The 19,291-nt window shown below is 43.2% G+C and overlaps 1 protein-coding gene and 1 pseudogene across 1 annotated transcript; one reads left to right on the forward strand and one right to left on the reverse strand.

Annotated features, from left to right (window-relative positions):
* LOC127753778 (protein transport protein Sec61 subunit beta-like) lies at positions 1-742 on the reverse strand. The gene has a single exon (XM_052279203.1). The coding sequence runs from the start codon at positions 591-593 to the stop codon at positions 270-272; it is 324 nt and encodes a 107-aa protein (XP_052135163.1). The 5' UTR covers positions 594-742; the 3' UTR covers positions 1-269.
* A 3,563-nt stretch (positions 743-4,305) lies between these two features.
* LOC127755621 (uncharacterized) lies at positions 4,306-6,220 on the forward strand (annotated as a pseudogene).
* Positions 6,221-19,291: the final 13,071 nt, after the last annotated feature.

A 19,291-nucleotide genomic window follows, 5' to 3' on the forward strand; every position in this document is an offset into this window, starting at 1 on the left:
TTTTGCAAGCCCAAGTAGGAGTAATAAATTAGCCACAATTGTTTGAAACAAGGTAAGAAGAAACAAGAGTAAACTTGCACTAGGGTAGGGTATAATTGGTTGGCAGATCTAGCAAGAACTCAGCAAGCAAATACATCCCTCAATAAAAGCTACTACTCCACTAAGCTTAGGTTTGTCTTTCTTCATACACAAAAAAACATGTAATCTGATCCGATCTGATCTGATCTGAGAGAAAGTAGGGCACAAGAGAAAGGGCGCGGGCGGATGGATCAGGCGGAGGCTGAGGCGGCGGTGCGGGAGCGGTAGAGCTTGCCGAAGACGTGGAGGGCGGTGACGAAGCCTATGAAGCAGAGGGACATGACGAGCACCATGGTGGGCGAGAGGCGGAGGCCGGGCGCCTCGTCGGTGTAGAATCGCAGCATGTTGCTCCCGCCGCCACCGGAGAAGCCCCCGGAGCCGCCGGCGGTGGAGGCGCGGCGGCGGCGCATGCCGGCGGCCGCAGCGGCCGTGCCGCGGGGGCCAACGGTGGCCGGGCGGGCGGCCCCGGCAGCGGCGCCGACGGAGGACTGGGACTGGGAGGAGGAGCGAGCCATGGCGATTTGGGTGGAACTGGAAGAGAGGGAGACGAAGACGACGACGACGACGACGACTAGTAGTACTATGGATCTCGCTAGCGAGCTCCGTAGTAGTACTCACCAAGGGAGAGAGAGTGAGGAGAGGAGGGCCCACTGCCCAGTCATACACCCACACCTTCTCTCTATCTTGTCATCACTTCTCTTTAACCATTTCCACGAGAAGGGTATAAATGGCTAAATGGGCCGCCCGGACCAGCACGGCGCAGGCATGACTGGGCCAGGGTCAAGATTAGTCGGGTCGGCATGACCCGACCTACACGTTGGGCCGAGCCTGCCCATGGGTTGTACCAATGACCCACGCACGTGTTAATAAGATTCGGGTCGTGTTGGGCTGGTCCGAAAGCACAACCTATTGTGCTTCTTCATGGAATGAGTCTATTTCCCCTCCCTATCTCTTTAGGCCATGTCTTATAGTTGTATGTGGCTGCAATAAATCTATTTTGGTTGTGCCTTGTATGGCCGAATTAAGTCTATTTATGGTCCCTCACTTATTTTTCTTCCCTGCTCATTGGACTGTGCCGTGCCGGGCCGGCCCACCACGCCAAAGCATCGGCCCAAGCACAGCCCAATTGTCAGGTCGGGCCAGCACGGGCCCGACACCAGTCGTGTCGTGCCGTGGGCTATGTTGTTGGGCCTCAGGCCTTATGGCCATCTATAGAGAAGGGGTGATCTCATATAGTAATCTACTATAAGCATTATACGTATTTATATATATATATATATACACACTAGAAAAAATGCTCATGCGTTGCAACGGGTGAAGTCTATTTTAATCTTATTATTGGTATATAGTTTAGTTAAGATGAAATTCACTGTGCAAGTTCTCTTGGACATATATATTTTTAGAAAATCATGAGCTGCAGTTAGGAGTCCAATCATCTCAAGTTAACATGCGAGTTTTTTTAAACAAATTTCTTATATGATTCCTTCTGTATTACCAAAAGTGAACGATCTTAAAAACCAACTCAAATACGGATATGTATTTCCAAAAGCAAACAAACTTAAAAACCGACTCATACACGGATGACATACCAAAATACCGGCAAAAACATCTTCAATTTTTTATAATAGTAGAGATAGAGAAGATATATAGATTAAAACCAAAACATAAAATTAAAACCGACTCAAACATGCATGACGGACCGCGGAAACATCTTCAATTTTTATAATAGTTTTAGAAGATCATGAGCTGCAGTTAGGAGTCTAGTCATTTCAAGTTAGCATGCGAGTTTTTTAAATAGATTTCTTATATGATTCCTTTTGTATTACCAAAAGTGAACGATCTAAAACACCGACTCAAATACGGATATATATTTTCAAAAGCAAACGAACTTAAAAACCGACTCATACAAAGATGACGTACCAAAATACCGGCAAAAACATCTTCAATTTTTATAATAGTAGAGATATAATATAAATGCTAGAGAACGGTATGTCGTTCGGACGGGATACTTTTAAGTTACTGACATCATTGTTGATGTTACTATATATTATCCGGTACCATGTATGACACCTATTAATAGCGAACATAATATCTGAGTATCAGGCCTGATACCCTGTATGTACCATGTTAATACTAATGTCACCGTATAAATACGTGGTACCAAGTACCATACTGACATGTTACCTGGGTACCAGGTTGATAATTATAGGTACCAGGCCCGATATTTATAGGTACCAAAGCATTATGATACCACTAAAGTATTATTGCAAGAAACACCCATATAACATGTAGAACACCCCAAATCGAACCCCAAGAATAAACCAACACAGGAGCTAGGGGTCGTGAGCCCAGATCTGGGCGTACGGATCCGCACCTCGAGAGGCCTTGTCCTTGATGACGGTGACTTCGTCGATGATGACCACCTCCTAGAACATGGCGAGCAGTTCCATCTCCATTATTTGCTTGGGCACGTGCCCCACAAACTACTTCACACTCTCCTCCTCCACTCCACCCACGCCACCACCACACCACCACCAGCGGGGATGATGACGGTAGCTCCTTCCACGCCCGACGCACCACGAGCTATAGCCGCGCCAGACGCACCACCCACACGGTCAGCCACTGCCATCGCCTCCGTGTTCATGGGGGTGGTAGTCAGAGAGAGAGAGAGCGAGGAGGGAGTGGAGGGGAAGGGGAAGAGATAAAGAAGAGGATAAGATTGAATACGTGGACTAGATAAGAGAGAGAGTAGAGGGGGTACTGGTAGTTTATAGGGCACTACATATATTTTCAGTTATCCCGTCCTGACGGTAACCCGTCCTGTAGTATTTCTGTTTTGAAAACTCATGCATTTATTGATGTAGCTAAGTTGGAGTACATGAGTGGTTGCAATGCATCGAGCAAAGATCTAGACATGGATACATCTAGTTTTGTAAAGAAGCCCCTTAACAATGGGCAAATTACACTTTTAAGATACATTTTGCAGAGAAGGACTTAGAAAGAATTGAAAAAAGCACTCGTGTCCTTCTTCTTCAACTGCTTGCAACGTCAACTTCAAGTTTTATTCCGGCAAAACTTGAAACAAGGTGAGCTGCATATGATTGATCCACTGCATAGTCCCAAAGGGGCCTCACACATCTGGGGTTCAAGCGATAGCATAGAAATATAAAATTCAACCATACCACAGAAGATTTCCACCGAAGCATATGCCAAAGAAATACGCAACAACAACAGTTCCAAAAATCAAACCTAGATCCATAGCACCGGCAAAATATGTAAAGAAGTATAGGAAACTTCATAAGAACCCGAAGACCATACCCAAAAGGGGCCTCCATGCATAGGAGGTTGAGGTCAACTCGGTTTGATTCGACACCATTAGCCACCTCATGAAGAATTTTTGCCGGAGATGAAGAAGGCCTCCACCCTTGGAACGAGCTCGCCGAAGACGCAATCTCTCATGCAGATCTGGAGGCACCCCAACTAGCAGGAAGGACGCTGTCGGCGTAGTGACTCACCTGCGGGATTGAATCCCACAACGAAGTTCACGATTACAATACTGATGACTAGCTCAAGAACCACAAGAGCAAAAGCAACTGGAAAAGCCCAGACAAACAAGAGAACCCGACTAAAGCAACGATAACTACTACTATAACTATGGCGTACGACCTCTCTTCCACCCTCTGCTGACGGAGAACAACTGAAGAGGAGGAGGAGGAAGAGGAAGAGGGGTCAAAGAAGGGCGAGCGCTACTGTTGGGAGATTCGGGGGAGGTCGAGACTATTATAAAGACCTGCTATAGGCATTGTCGTTTTGTATTTCTTCTTCCTTTTGTCATACACTATTAATATATAGTCCCACATGTCATAAACACATTGTGTCTTAGAGACCGTGCTACGGTATAAATCTGTAGCTCGCTGCTCTTCTCTCTCATCTTTTATCTTTTCGATATGTGTTTATAGTTGGCATAGTCTGCTATTGTACCTGCTCTTATGTATGTATATCGATTAGTAAAACAGGTACGTACATGTTGCTGGCTGGCTGGCCATCTATTTAAAATTAAATAGTCGGTTGCATATATGGTGTGTGTTCTGCCTTGTTGTTGGTTAAGTTCAATCGCTCATCATGAAGCAACCACACCAGCTAGCGTACGTGAAAAGAGTGAAGTAATAAGTAATTATTGTAGAGAGGTTAATTAAGACTTCATGATTTGGGCTACACGTACTATACTATGTAAATAGGCATGCTTGAGTTGGAAAGGAAAAAAAAAGGAAAGAAGAAGAGTTTACAATCGGATCGGAAAACCACACCATAGGGTTCGTCTCTCTCGGATCGATGGCAGCGGAGAAAACCAAGCAGCGGCGCGGAATTGAGGAGAGCGCGAGGATGAGGATGAGGGACAAGGGTCGATTGTCCGACGAGACGCCGTCGGAGGAGGGCCACGAAATCATCCGTTTCCGCCGCGGCTGGGAATCCCTCTACTCCCATCCACACCGATCCTTCGATGCAACCAGTCAGTCAATTATTCTTCTATAATCCCATCCCATCTCTTGTACTACTGAAGTAGCATGCAGCTTCTAATTCCAACAATGTGAATTAACTCAATTCAATTCAATTGGTAGCTTTCGCCCCAATGCGCTATACACATTAACCCATCCTAAAGCACGCCGACTGCAACTACGGTCTGCAGATCTTCTCTGTCAAAGTCAACCAACTCCTCCTCAACGAGGAAGAGGAAGAGGGGCTCCACTGGCCACTGATCGTCACCAGGGACTCGCTTGATCCTAGGCGCAATCTTCTTTTCAACCGCACCAGGGATAACTGTCAAATCCTCACCCAACAGGTACACTACTCATCAATTTACTAGTAGTTCAGGGGATATTTGGACCTTTTCCAATGCGTTTTAATTAATCCACATCTATCAGTATGGCTATGTTTAGATCAAGGGGTGTAAAGTTTTGCAGTGTCACATCGAATATACGGACACACATTTGAAGTATTAAACATAATCTAATAACAAAACAAATTATAGAATTCGGCTGTAAACCGCGAGACGAATTTATTAAGCCTAATTAATCTGTCATTAGCACATGTTTACTGTATCACCACATTGTCAAATCATGGCGCAATTAGGCTTAAAAGATTCATCTCACAATTTACATATAATCTGTGCAATTAGTTATTTTTTCCGTTTATATTTAATACTCCATATACATGTGTCCAAACATTCGATGTGACAGGGTGTAAAATTTTGTCGGGGATCTAAACAGGCCCTATATCTACTAAGAAAAATATTTTGGCCTGCTTCCTTGTTATTTTGTTAGAAACCAGATGTTACCTGATTGATTAAATTGTGATGGTTGCAGGATCCATTTTTGCTGCTAACAGGGCCAACTCGTGCTGTTGTGCTAATTGATCCTGTGAAATTCGAAATCCAACTAAAAGCGAAGGGCACAAGTGAGTCTGAAGACAAAGTGCTCAATTTCAGAGTCCTTGTCTATCACCATGATTATTCTTTGGCAGATCCTCCGTTCATAGTTCGGAGGCGTCGCCGCTGCAAGAGAAGTGAGCTTGAGTTTGCATTAGCACTGCTTGTTCGGTCAGTTGAGTGTCCAGGTTGTTGATGGGTCGTCATGGCCGGATGATTTGGGAGTACAGGTTGCTGCCCGCACGGCCAGTATAAGTGATGAGGCCATCAAGCTACTTGATTCTCGATCTGCACATGGTGGTAGAGTGCCCATCTGCCCTGATGATGGTGTGATTAAGCTTTCAAGGCGTGTTGTTTCTGTGGAACTAGCAGGAGGTCTGGAAGTTGATGTACTGGCTTTACATAATAAACAGCTTGTTGATGGTAGCAAGGGTGGCTTATTGGATGTTGCTGCTGCAGATAAGGTCAGTTTCACACCTAAAAGGGCTTCAACCAGCTGTGGGATATGTGATTTAGGCTTCTGTAAGTTGGAAATAACCGTTGCTTGGTCCCTTACCGCTTCCCTGGCAAATGAGCAGGGTTTTATATGCTAGAACTAGACCTGACTAATCTTATCGACTTGTTTACTACTACATGTTTAGCCTACCTTGAGTTTTGGAACGTGAGACAAAGTAATGTATATTTATGTATGGATTAGTAAATTTGGTACATGTTGCTGGCAGCTATCTATTTAAATGGTCGGGTGCATGGAATGTGGTCTGCCTTGCTGGTTAAGCTCAATTGCTCATCATATATTCAAATATACGAGGCAACCACACCAGCTAGCATAGATGGTTTGAAAGAACATGATCGATCTTCTTTTATTGTTATTTTGTTACCTGTGAATTGTTGTTAGTTGTGGGCTTTGTGGCTTGTACTAGCTGCAGGTTGCTATGGCTGTGTTTAGATCCAAACTTCAGTCCTTTTCTATCACATTAATCTGTCATACACACACAACTTTTCAGTCACATCATCTCCAATTTCAACCAAAATCCAAACTTTGAATCCAACTAAACACAGCCTATGTTATGTCTTGATTGAAATTTTTTAAAAAAATTAAAAGATGGACTGCTGGTGCAACTCCTAGAATACATACATAGAATACACACATGACCGTTTTAAATATATGATGTCGTTGACTTTTTACGTCATGTTTGATGATTCGTCTTATTAAAAAAAATAAGTAAATTTGTTTTTGTCCTAGTTTGATTTATCACTAAATAAACTTTAAGCGATGATTTGCATAAAGTGTTTAGCAATTTCATATGTTATCCTCATGGTCAGATGCCTCAAATTTATAACTTTCATCGAGACTAAGAAGAAATTAACTCATCTTTCATACATAAAAAAATTTCAAAGAGTGTATGTATGCATATGACAGATAAGTATTAAAATGATTTCTCGGATTTCGATCAAATATTTAATTTATCTTTTCATTTAAGTCTTATATACATGAAGATTACAAATACGATCAACTTATTTAGGAAAACCAAAATATAAAATAAGTCTAACACTTTTGAATGGTGGAAGTATATGTTAAGAAATAAACCTTAATAGTTAGCATGGTAATGAAGAAGACGAGGAGAGGGAATCCTAGAGATGGGGAGCGAACAAAGAATAAGGGTCCTTTTGAATTGGAGGATTGCCATAAAATCTTTGGAGGATTGGATTTTTTTTCCCGTCGGCTGCCGCATTGTAGACCATTGAGGGCCTCCGCCCGCATAAAACTATCGTTCCTGTTGGGCGTCTAGATCTGACGGTAGCGACACAGCCGAGGGAGCCACAACAACGGAGAGACGGGTGCAAGGCAGCGGGGCCAACAACCACCTTCCTGTAGATGCTTGACGATGAGCTCATGCTAGGGGTGGACGTTGTCCTCTTCTCCTTCACTGTTGAGCCTTATCTCTCACCGACTCGCCGATTGGGGAGGGGTGGTCGACAAGATTGGAAGGGGAAGGGCTAGAGGGGAGGGGGGAGATAGACAAGTGAGGGATTAAATGCCACTGACCTGTGGGGTACACTATCTATTTTTTGGATATGGATTTTCATCCCTCGAGGGGATATCCGCTTGTTGTTTGCATGTCATTTAAATAGTTATCAAAAAAAAATTGACAACATAGATTGTACTCCCTCCGTTTCATATTGTAATATTTTTTTGGACTTACCTAGATTCATACATTGATGAATGTATATATTTTCTATATGTGTCTAGATTTATTAACATCTTTATGAATTTGGGTAATGCTAGAAATTCTTACATTGTGGAACGGAGGACGTAACAAAAAGAACAAATTAAACTAAAAATAGTTATCGACTTATCGTACATTCACATTTATATTTGTTATTTTTGTTACAATTTGTAGAAGTTGAATTTTAACTTGCATGTTTGTGAAGTGATATATTTCATATTAATCTATCTTGCCAAATTTTTTGAAATTTGTTGAAGACTATTTAGGTGAGATGCACGAAACGAGGCGATATCTCCTTGAGGGATGAAATCACTTTCCCACTTTTTACTGATTGGAGTGTCGTGTAATCACCACGTTGACACAACATGGGATGAAGATGAAGTCGACAAAACCACCCTCAATACTGTGCCTGGTTTAAAAGATGAGGGATGTAAAGTAGACATTTTCTAAAAAGTTGGACGGAGAGCGTTGCTTGGCCCAGTAGATGTGGTTAGGGCTCGTTTCTTTTTAATTACGTCCGTTCCGTTCGGTGGTGATGGAGTCCGAGGCGAGAGAGAGATTTCCGATCCGATCCGATCTGAGAGAGAGGTGGAGAGGGACTTAGGCTGTGTCAAATTTCATCCAAAAAAATAAAGTGTTTCCGCCCGCGCGGCGGCTTCCCTGAGATCGATCGATCTGATATATATGCTTGTGGATTATTAATTGTTGCATGGCAACGAGGAGAGGTGGAAGAAGAAGAATCCCAAGAGGAGGAGGATTATGAGATTGTGATGTTCCGCCGAGATGGCACGGTCGTAACTTTGGCTCCTTCGACGATACCAGTCAGTATCTACATCTTCCTCCTCCAAAACCCTAGATTAATTAATTTCTATTCTAGCGATTAATAATCCTTATCAGACTTATATATAGTTAACAGTAATGGATCCTATATGCAGCTTATCCGGCCATGCGTTACACGTTTGGACACATCCCAAAATCAAGTTTTGTTGGCTGCGACAGCAGATTGCAGATCTTCTCAATCAAACTCCTCCTCCGCAACACCAGCACAACAGACCATCAGCTCCAGTGGCCACTTCATGTCTATGGCCTCGTCGCTACCAGGGACTCTCTTGATCCTAGGCGCAACCTTCTCTTTAATCGCACTAGAGACAACTGCCAAATCCTGTTCAATTTGAGGTTCAGCTCAAAGCAAAGTCCAATAACAACACCCTGCATGATCATCCTGACCAAGATCAAATTGTTAACTTTGGAGTGGTGAATTCTGGCTATCTTCCGGGCCCAACGAGTCATTGCATCGGCAAGCGAAGTGAGGTCGAGCTCGCAATCTCAGTGCTTGATCGGTCGAGTTCGCAATCGTCATGGCCGGATCATCTCCAAGGAAGGCTTATTTCCCGTACGGCCAGCACAATTCATCAAGAAATCGTGCTACTTGATTCTCAAAAACAACAAGATGGAAAAATGCCTATCGATGATGACGGCTTCATTCAGCTTTCAAGGCGTGTTGTTTCGGTAGAACTGGCTGGCCAACTCATAGTTCAAGTGCTGGCTTTCAATTCCCAGCAGCAGCAGCAAGTAGTTGACAATGACAACGACAACAAGAAGGATGAGATTGTTGCAAAACACGAGATTGTTTTTGATCCTAAGGAAGCTTCATTGAGTGTGGAGACGTGTGAGCTACAACTAGGAGGAGGAGGAGGAGGAGGCCCATGTAAGCTTCAAATCTCTGTTGCTTGGTCTCTGGTCGATAGGCTTCCCCCTGTTGGCTATTTCTAACTTACCCATTTCGATCGCTGCCATTCCAAATTTCTATCATGCTAGCTAGTATATCCATTCAGACAATCATATATATATTTGAGACACATATAGTTCCAATTAATCTTATAAAAAAAACTAGCTAATATGGCTATTTGGGTATCGCCCCTGTTTGATTTGGCTTGTGATGGTTTGCGTATTTTGGGGGTGGAATTTCACGAATCCGATTGCCGATGTTGGGTTTGTTTTGGGTTTTTGCGTCTGAGCTGCCGCGTTCATGGGGTGATTAAGGGCAAATGCTGCGTACCTGTCTCTCTGGTTCATTAACAATCTTTCCTACAAAGACCATATACAATTAATTATTCAAAAGAAACATTGAAGGAAATAACCTGTATAATTAGTTGTTGATGGGTAGAGACCTGTTTGAACAAGAATAAAGATGATGATCACCAAAGTAAAGGTTGGCGACATGGCATGTATGTAATATATGATTATATATTGTGAGATGCAAAGAAGATCTGGGAATCACATTTTGTGCACAATAAGCTGTTCAAGTGAGTCCAATCTTTGAGTGATGTTCTGTGTTACATCACTCTTAGAGTGTTATGTAATTAATTGTTCTTCAGATTAAGGCACAAGTAGTATCTGACATGAGGTTCCTTTTTTACGTAAATTTGATTTGCTCACTGCTACTTAGCTATACAGGGTGAAGAAAGAAGTGCGAAATTTCCGAATAAAAGCAATTTGTGCTTGCTTGCATAGTGTGGACATGGCCCAAGCTCTTTGGACTGTTGGTCTGGAAAATGAATTAAGTCCCAATAGTTCAGGTGTTGGACTGAAGGGATTGGGTTGAATGCCTCCTTACATAAAGGAACCTAATGGTTACTGTTTGTGACTTTTTAAGTTCCACACAATTATTTAGATGTTCTATAGTTCAGGTGTTAAGAGTAGTGTGATGATAATGTAGGGCGAGTCATATTAATTTTTCCTCTACTGAAGTGCAATTTCTAAGATAGTTCCACGCTGCATCCTTTCTTTTTAATTTTCATGCAACCCAGTTTAACAACCAAATTTAAGAAAGTCATAAAGTTGATTTGGTTTCAAAATGGTCTGTAGTTCTGTAGAAAGCTTTTTTTTTTTTTTGGTGATGCACTGATGCTACAGCAGTAACAGTAACTATCTAGTCTTCCTCACAAGCAAAAGCTATATTAGACTTTGAGGCACAATTTGTACCCCTGGGCTTAATTTTTAAATACTGCGCTCCTTTTCGGAGAAATGGAGTTGCATAAACACTGATCGATGCATGGAATGTCATAGTTTACATCTTTGAGATTTGGCACAAGCGTTTGTGAACGTTGCAGCCAGGGTTCGATTCCTGAACTCCTTACCTTCCGCCTAGATTAAATGAAGGGCCAGAAATATGTGGCTCTTCCTATCTTAATTCTATTGGATGGCTAGCTCCTTATAGCCATCCCAACAATACTTGTATAGCTGAATCAGTAATGTACTATAACGATGGTGAATGCAAGATTTTAAATTGGAAAAACTCATCCTCTCACAACCTACCACATCTAATTAGCTTTGTTTCCGTGTATGTGGTTCCTTTAGATAATTTAGCTCTGTTATGATATTCTATGGGTCTCCCCATAGTCGAGTCCTCTCGTAGGTTGGCCTTTTTGCTTTTCTAGTTGGTCGGTGTCTTGGTCATGGAGGCTAGGCATGCAGGTGGTGAATCTAGTGGCGGTGGTTGTCAGAGGTGGTCGGGAGCCAGTGCCCCGAATCGACGGTCTTGGAGGCGGCGGCCAGAAGCTGGCACCCCGAATCGACGGTCTCGGCAGTGACAACAGTCAGGAGCCGACGACCCCAATCGATGGTCTCTGCGGTGAAGGTCGGGAACCAACGCCTCTATTTGACGGTCTCCTTGACAGCAACATTTAGGTAGTGGCACCACTAGTAAAAAAACATTTTTTCTAGACGGGCGACAGAGTTAGACGGGGGGCAACGAAGGCTTTCGTGGCTGCTCGGCGCTTGCAGTCGCGAGCCAGATGTTGGAAGCCCCGGTAGTGGCAGCAACGCACCAGGAGACGGCACGAGGCAACCTGGTGCAAGGTGGAGAGACAGTTAAAACACCGGTCGAGAAGGTCCGGCGGGATGCCGTGAGCTCCTAGCTGCGCCAGTGGCAAGGAAGGACATGGCCGGCAGCGGCGGCCGCCCGGATGCCACCCCTCCAGAGCTGGGGGCGCAGCCCCCAAGAGCCCCTCAAAGATTTCAACCGACAGGGGTAGTTGTCGAGCCGGCGAGGTGGACGACTGGCGCAGAGGCGGCGGCTGACAAGCCGACAGAGACGGACTGCGTCGCGACTCGGCGCAAGTGGAGGGCCACAGCGTGGTGGCAAAGGAGCACGTCGCAGTGGGGCGACCGGGGGCAGGGAGGGTGGCCGTGCCGGCGGCGACCGTCGTGCCACCTCTAGGTAGGAGGGAGAGGGCGAGGGTGAAGGGGAGAGGGAGACGTTGAGGAGAGAGAGGGATGGCGAGAGCTCGACCCGGGCCACGCTGTCTGGCCGCTCCGCCACCTCGTCGCTGGTGGCGCCCGCCAGGACGGGAACAACAACGACAGAGCAGAGAGCCATGGGGCGACCAACGCGGGCGGCTGCGGTGGCAACCGGGGTCGGAGCGGCGTCCGGTGCAGGCTTAGGGCCGCTGCCGCCTGGCCGGCTGCATCTCGGCGGTGGCGGCGGCGACGAGCCGCCTTAATCGAGCAAGTTAATTTACACCGGGGATTTTACCGGGGGTTAACATGTGTATATTTAGTGGAAATATCAATCCTATGTGTACCGGGAGAATTCCAATTCTCTTTTAATGTGGTTAATCTCCAATATATTTTTAAGTCTAAAACAAAGTCCATGCGACGCGCACACATGCATATATACGTATCTTGGTTCGTACTTATGCATGCACGTTCATCACAAGAGTTCTACTGTCTCCATCCCAAAATATAACTATTTTTAGCTATAAATCTGGATAACTATGTGTCCAGATCCATAGCCAAAAATAGCTATATTTTGGGACGGAGGTAGTACTATATTATTATACGTGACCTTTTTCTTCCCTAGTTTTTAGCAGTCACTGTTGATTAAGTTTTCTTCTCTTGACTGGGCCTTACCATTTTCATCTATTTTCGCAACCACATAGTAATATAGCTATGTCATGCGGTTTGGCAGCTTTGCATACATCACAAATCAATGGAAAGTGGAGGGAAAAGAAAGAAAAACTAATATAATTAACCTGAAGATCGATCGAGTATGGATTCGAATGATAATGGCAACGAAGGAAACAGCAGGTGCCTTTTTTATATACGTGGCCTTTTGAATGGCAGGCAGGCAGCAAAAGTCTCAAAGTGATGGACGATGAATGGATCCTGCAACTGCAAGTGACTTTACCATGACATGACACTAATGCTAATGCCCAATGCACCGCAACTTTGCACTAAAAGGTTAAATTAAAGCTAGCTATGAAGAAACGATATACCCCCTCCGTCCAAAAAAAGTCTAATCCTAACTACGACGCGTGTCCAAATTCATAGCTAGAGTTTAGCTTTTTTTTGACAGACTAGTACATATTAGTGCCCCCATATATATGTACGTGGGGCCGGCTATCTGCAATCTTATTGGTGCATATACATGGGAGGATCTCTCTATTTATATATCATCAAGGGCAAATTGATCCAAGTCACTGGATTCATCGTCATCAAACATGATTCCATATGTGTGTAGTTTGTACGTACATACACAGGTGGTCTTCGATCTTAATTCTTCTTCAGACTTAGCTAAAGCCCTGGTCTTTTAATCGATCTTCAATATATGCATCAACCGACCATGCACAAATGTATTCCTATATATCGTGCACGGGGAGTTAACATATATTCAGATTGTCATCTATAAATATCAGTAAGATGTAGATGTGTCTGTAGCCCAACCACACATGAAAACAAGATTTTTGCACGTGGTCACCTAAGCCGACTGCATGCGAAAATAATTTCGGCAAAAAAAATAAAAATCTCCTGCCATTGAAGCCTAACCAAATGTTTCAACTCCACCTAAAAATAAATGAAGCGGACTAGAATATATGCTCTTACAAAATAAATTAGAGATGTAGAGCGGAGGGTTCGGTCTGCTCCACAACTCCAACTACAGATCTTAGCTGTTGGAGTTAAATTTAATAGTTGGAGCCTGCCAAACCTTAAAATTATACACTTTCCTATCTCTATATATAAGTATATACTTGTATTGATTGTATTTGATACGATATACATGCAAGAAGCATATATATGCTTTGTCAGCTGCCACCAGTAATACATGCAAGAGAAGAAGTGGAAAACATTTGGTCAAGGGTGGTGGTGATGAACAAACGCATATACCAGTTACATTATTATTGGTAGGGACCGTATATATGCTGATGCTGGCTGGTGTCATCGTCTCAATGGGTACACATCGATGTGTAAAAAGTTAGGCCTAAGCTTCTACTTTAGTATCAAATCATAACAACATAAGATCGCATATTAAACATACCATGTAACATCAATTTTACTCTAACATAGCATCCGAGATGTTACTTTGACTAAAAATATCTATAAAAATAAGATGTTTTAAATAAAATAGTTACATATTATGATATTTGTTTATTGATAAATTTAGTAACATCAATTTTACATAATTTATTTTTTATTTTTTTATTAATAGTTAAAACCAAAAATTTTTGATTTGTCACTATTCTTAAAATGCTTATATTTTAGGACGGATGGAGTATTGTAAATCTAGATAAAGGTTGCTATACTTTGAAAAAAAAAGTATATAGGCCGATGTATATATACCCGCTATAATAATTAATCGATAGGAAGAGCATCCATCATATATGGACTATATATGGAGGCTGTGAGTCTGTGAGTAGCTGCATGAATGTCGTTGCCAAAGGGACATCATTTATAGATGCATATCTCTCTTTATTATCAGCTTTATCGTTTGGCTTATAAACCAAACAACATATTTGTAAAAGAAAAATAATTTATGAATAAAACTTTTATATAAGTACTTTTTGTGATCTAAAAGCAAAGACTAAAAAATAAACTACGATAAAAAAAACCCTAAAATCAACTTCAAATTTAAAGTTAAAAATTTAAATTTTAGGTGACAAACATAAGCAAAAAGGCGAGGCTTTATGTATATTGATCTAAGTAATTCTTTTCCTATCAATCGATTCATTGTTAAATATATTTTTATGTATGCATACGGTTTTACATATTTTATAAAAGTTTTTAAATAAGACGAACGGTTAAACATGTTAAAAAAGTCAACAGCGTCAAATATCCAAGGACGAAGGGAGTATAATATATGGATGCCCGCATAGGCCTCTCAATTAATGAGGTCAGGAAAGGCATTTTAATTCCCTTGCAAGAAAACCTGACTAATCAGGTTCGTTTGAGTCTTTCTTTTCACCGGCCTGACGAAAGCGGGACAAAACTTTATTAAGATAAAAGAATAACATATTAGCAAGGGGCAAAGTTGTTGTGGAAAACATAAAAACACAACCAACACCTTTCCCGAATAACGAGAAAGGAATACTAAGAGAGTTTAATAATATAGTCAACTGCTATCTTTAAATTTAACTATAGTCAATTTAATAGCCAATTTATATAAACATATACTACACTAGTAATATTTGGTCTCATCTGTCATGCACACATGCAGCTGACTATAAATCTGTAAACCATTGCTCCTCTTTCTTCTCATTTATCTTTTTGATATGTGTTTATAGCTGACTTATAGTCTGCTATTGTACATGCTCTAAAAATATTTACACATCCATCTTGATAACTCAGCTTCGAACCGAATCCACGGCTGAATACTACATTGTTCCTTAGGATCAAATATATCTACGTAAATACAAATGTGTATTTAGTGGTCTAACGCATGCCTGCCTGAAACAGTACTGTGTGAGCGTGTGCATTTTGATCTATGTTAATTGTTGCAAAATAACAAGTATTCCTATTTATATCTTCAAATTGATGCATGGCTAGCTAGCTAATTTTATGCATTCCAGTATTCAATCACTTTAAAATGGGACCCAGAGGACTGGTATTAAAACTTCTCTAAATGCCCAGCAAAAATAAACATTTGTTAATGAAATTAATTTACATAGCTGAAAGACCAGGAACAGCTTTAGAGGGGGGGTGAATATAGCAATTCAAATCTTGCCCCCAAAAATACTCATCAAGCCTGATTTCTCAAAATCCTTACTAGAACGGCGGTTATTAGAGAAGTCGGATCTAGAAAAGAAGAGAGAATGAATTCCCAAAACTAGAAGAGAGGTGAGGAGGAGATAGCAAAACTCATCATCGCAAAGTTCAAAATGCAAGGGAATTTAAATTGCGGAATTTAAATGAACAAAGCAAAAACGAAATCCTTCAAATCATTTCATTCATAGGTGATGCAAAATAACCGCTCAACTAGGAGCAAACATACACCTTCAGAGGAACATTAACACAAACATAAAATCTCTCGGACAAACACACTCCAAACTAATCCTAATACAAAAGCCTCTCGGCTAACACATTCCAAACTCACACCGAAAATCTCTCACCGAGCATCTAAAAAGGATTACAAAAGGAGCACCTCCACCCTTGCATCCATCTCTCTATTTATAGCCTAAGACTCCTAAGACATTGTCTCAAATACCCCTAGGGTGAAACCCTAGCCTTGATGTAATCCTGGCTGTCCATTGTTCCTTAGATCCGAAGGAAGCCTCCTGGATAGTCGCCACGTCGATGATCCGAGCTCTCCACGTCGCGCACCCTCGTGTGATCCGCGTGATTCCACTCCAAGCCAATCAGCGTGCACCGATCCGTGTCGTGCTCCTCCAAGCCAACGCATCCGCGCCACGCGTCCCAGAGAGCGTGTGCCCGCTCCTCTCGCGCCTGCGCGCCATCAGTCCGAAGCCGCCACGTCGCCATTCCTCCCGCCGAGCCGCTTCTGCGCGCGCTCGCGAAAACCATGTTCCCACGCGCTCCATGCGAAAAAAAACCGCGTGGGACCCGGTCGCTTCCTTGACGAACAGAAGGCCACCACGCCTCCAGATGCCGTACGATCTCCCGCTTCCGCGCGCGTCATGTCTAGGGCCTGCTCGGCCTGGCCTTCACCATCTTGAGTCAGCAACGTGCTTGGGCCGGGTTGGTTCGGCCTTCCTGCCAACCGAACTGCCAGCCCACAAGCCTAGTGGCCAGCTCCTGTTGGTCTCCGTGCCATTCAATCATGGCAGCACACGTGCACATGATACATGCTAGCTACAGTAAGCCGAATTACTGTAGCAGCAATGCACTCAGTCTTCATGTCCTTGCACAGTCCTCTTCTCCTTCCAATTTTCTTCGCGAATCCGATGCTTGCACACTTGACCTTGTGAAGCCCGTTGCAAAGACCTCCTTACACGGTATCCGCCCACCGTGTGCAACCTTGTGTCCAATCTTGTCACCCGGCATCCTTGATCGTTCTGGACCTCAACTCCTCCCTGAGTCTAGTCCCGATCCGCCGTTGACTAAGATTGACTCCGATCACCTGCACACACATGAACCAAACAACCGTTGTCTTGGCACAGATGTCGCAACCTGACCAATGTTAGTCCACGCACACATTTCTTGCACTTCCAGTACTTGTCAATTTCCCATCACAAAGAACTAAAACCACCCATGGTTTCACAATAGCATGTTTTGGAATTTCAGAATTTATCGCTATATGTCCTACTTATCACAGCACAATGATCAGATTTCATCATAGCATTATTTTCCGATTTCATGAATCAGATTTATCAGATTTCATCATAGCGTTATTTTCCGATTTTATGAATCAGATTTCATTCACAATAAGAGTTTGCTAAGGGGAGGGGAGAGGGGAACCTCTTAGCAACGGGGCCGACGGCTTGAGGACGGAGGACAGTGGCAGCTACGATTGCCTGCTACCCAACCCAGTCGATGAAAATGAAACTTGATCCCCCGCACGCCGCTGCAGCCTCCCCTCCAGCCGCCTCCGCCGGCCAGCCGCGGGATCCCATGGTCGGCGACTGCCGTTGTTTTCACCGCTGCCGCCTCCGCCGCCTCCCCTCCCGCCGGATCTGGCAGAGGAGAGGGCGCGGCCGCCACTGCCGCCTCCGACGCGGGAGGCCGCCGCCTCCCCTCCCGCCGGATCTGGCGGAGGGGAGGGCACGGCCACCGCTGCCGCCTCCGCTGGCCAGCCGCCAACCGCGGGCAGGCGCCGTGAGACGGCGAGAGAAGGGAGGGAGAGAGAGGACAACGAGAGAGAGAGAGAGCAGAGGGAGAGATGTGAGAGATCGAGAAGGGGAGGGATAGATAAGGACGCGGTGGGTGTGGTGAGCAGATGGGCTCGGCTCAATGCTTTAGGTGCCGGTTTTTTAAAAGAACCGGCACCTATAATATAATATGTGCCGGTTCTTTTATAAAACCGGCACCTATAGTATAAGTGCTGGTTCTAGCATCCTTAAAAGTGCCGGTTCTATATTTTTTCCACCGTGGAGAGGTGAGAAAAGCTTTATAGGTGCCGGTTTTAAATGAACCGGCACCTATGAGCCGATTTCTATGAGGGTTTTTATAGTAGTGTGTACATCTTGTGAATATGATTACACTTTAGGTTTCCAGTAGTACTAGTTAATTAAGTTAAGTAGCAAATTAACGACACGCAGATGAGATCTCAGAGAGAAATAAACCGCCGCATGAACAGTGCGGAGGTCTTCCTAGCTAGTGTGTACTATACTATTATATAGCTAGCTCCATGTGTATGGTCAATTGTGCTGAAAGCAAACCCGCTTACATACTTTCGGTCACTTTCATAATAACTGCAAATTAGTTGAACATATATAAAGTGAGGAAAGGAAATAGTAACACTACAAATTAAGTTCATGAGCGAATTGTGATCACCTTAGCAGATCGCAATAGCAAGGTGCTAATTGATCACCTTAGCTCAACTGGTTAATGAGCTTTCTTGTGATGAAACATGCGTCCGCGCGCGGGTTTAACACAGATACCCTCTTTTACACTAATTATTTTTTAGCGGTAAACATCGCGATAACAAGGCACGTTTGTGTGACTTCACTAATATAAAGATATGCCGGCTCGGTATATCAAGATTTTGATCATTAATTTCTTAAAATTTTATATAGTTCAGCACCACAATATGTTTTAAAATCCAGCATGAGAATAATTTATAATTCACATGTGAAACTATATAGAAAATTGATAGTAAAAATTAAGTATATTTAACATATATAGAACAAAAAGCTAAAACAAGCTAAGTAATTTTGGAATATGCATGCAATTCGCACGCTCGAATCGGAGGGGTCAGGTCCAACGATATAATCCAACAGCTAGCCCCGTCTCATGCATATATTGCGTGCGTTATGCATATCCTCCGTCCTTCTCGAGTTGACAAAGTATAGTTGATTAAATTTAATTGCTTCAACATGTACAGGGACGTCCACTGTACTCATGTCACAATCAGAGAAACTTAAGTACGTAGGAGTAGTATGTATTTACATGGCCAGCAAATTATACGATCCGTAGATTTAATTAATTAATTAATTAGTACTCCGTAGGTAGTTAGCTTAAAGTTAGAGCCTGTTTAGCACAGCTTTACCTCCACCTCTCTTGGAGTTAGAGCCTAGCTAAACAATTTTAGTTTCACCTAAAATGGGAGTAGAGCTGGATGAAACTATCTCACAAAATAAACTAGAGAAGTGAAGCTGAATTTGGG

This window comes from Oryza glaberrima, chromosome 11 (genome assembly GCF_000147395.1).
Source record: "Oryza glaberrima chromosome 11, OglaRS2, whole genome shotgun sequence".
Taxonomy (NCBI): Eukaryota; Viridiplantae; Streptophyta; class Magnoliopsida; order Poales; family Poaceae; genus Oryza; species Oryza glaberrima.

What these genes read in the sequence shown, in the direction of transcription:
- LOC127753778 (XM_052279203.1), bottom strand. Translation starts at nt 593, where the DNA reads ATGGCTCGCTCCTCCTCCCAGTCCCAGTCCTCCGTCGGCGCCGCTGCC.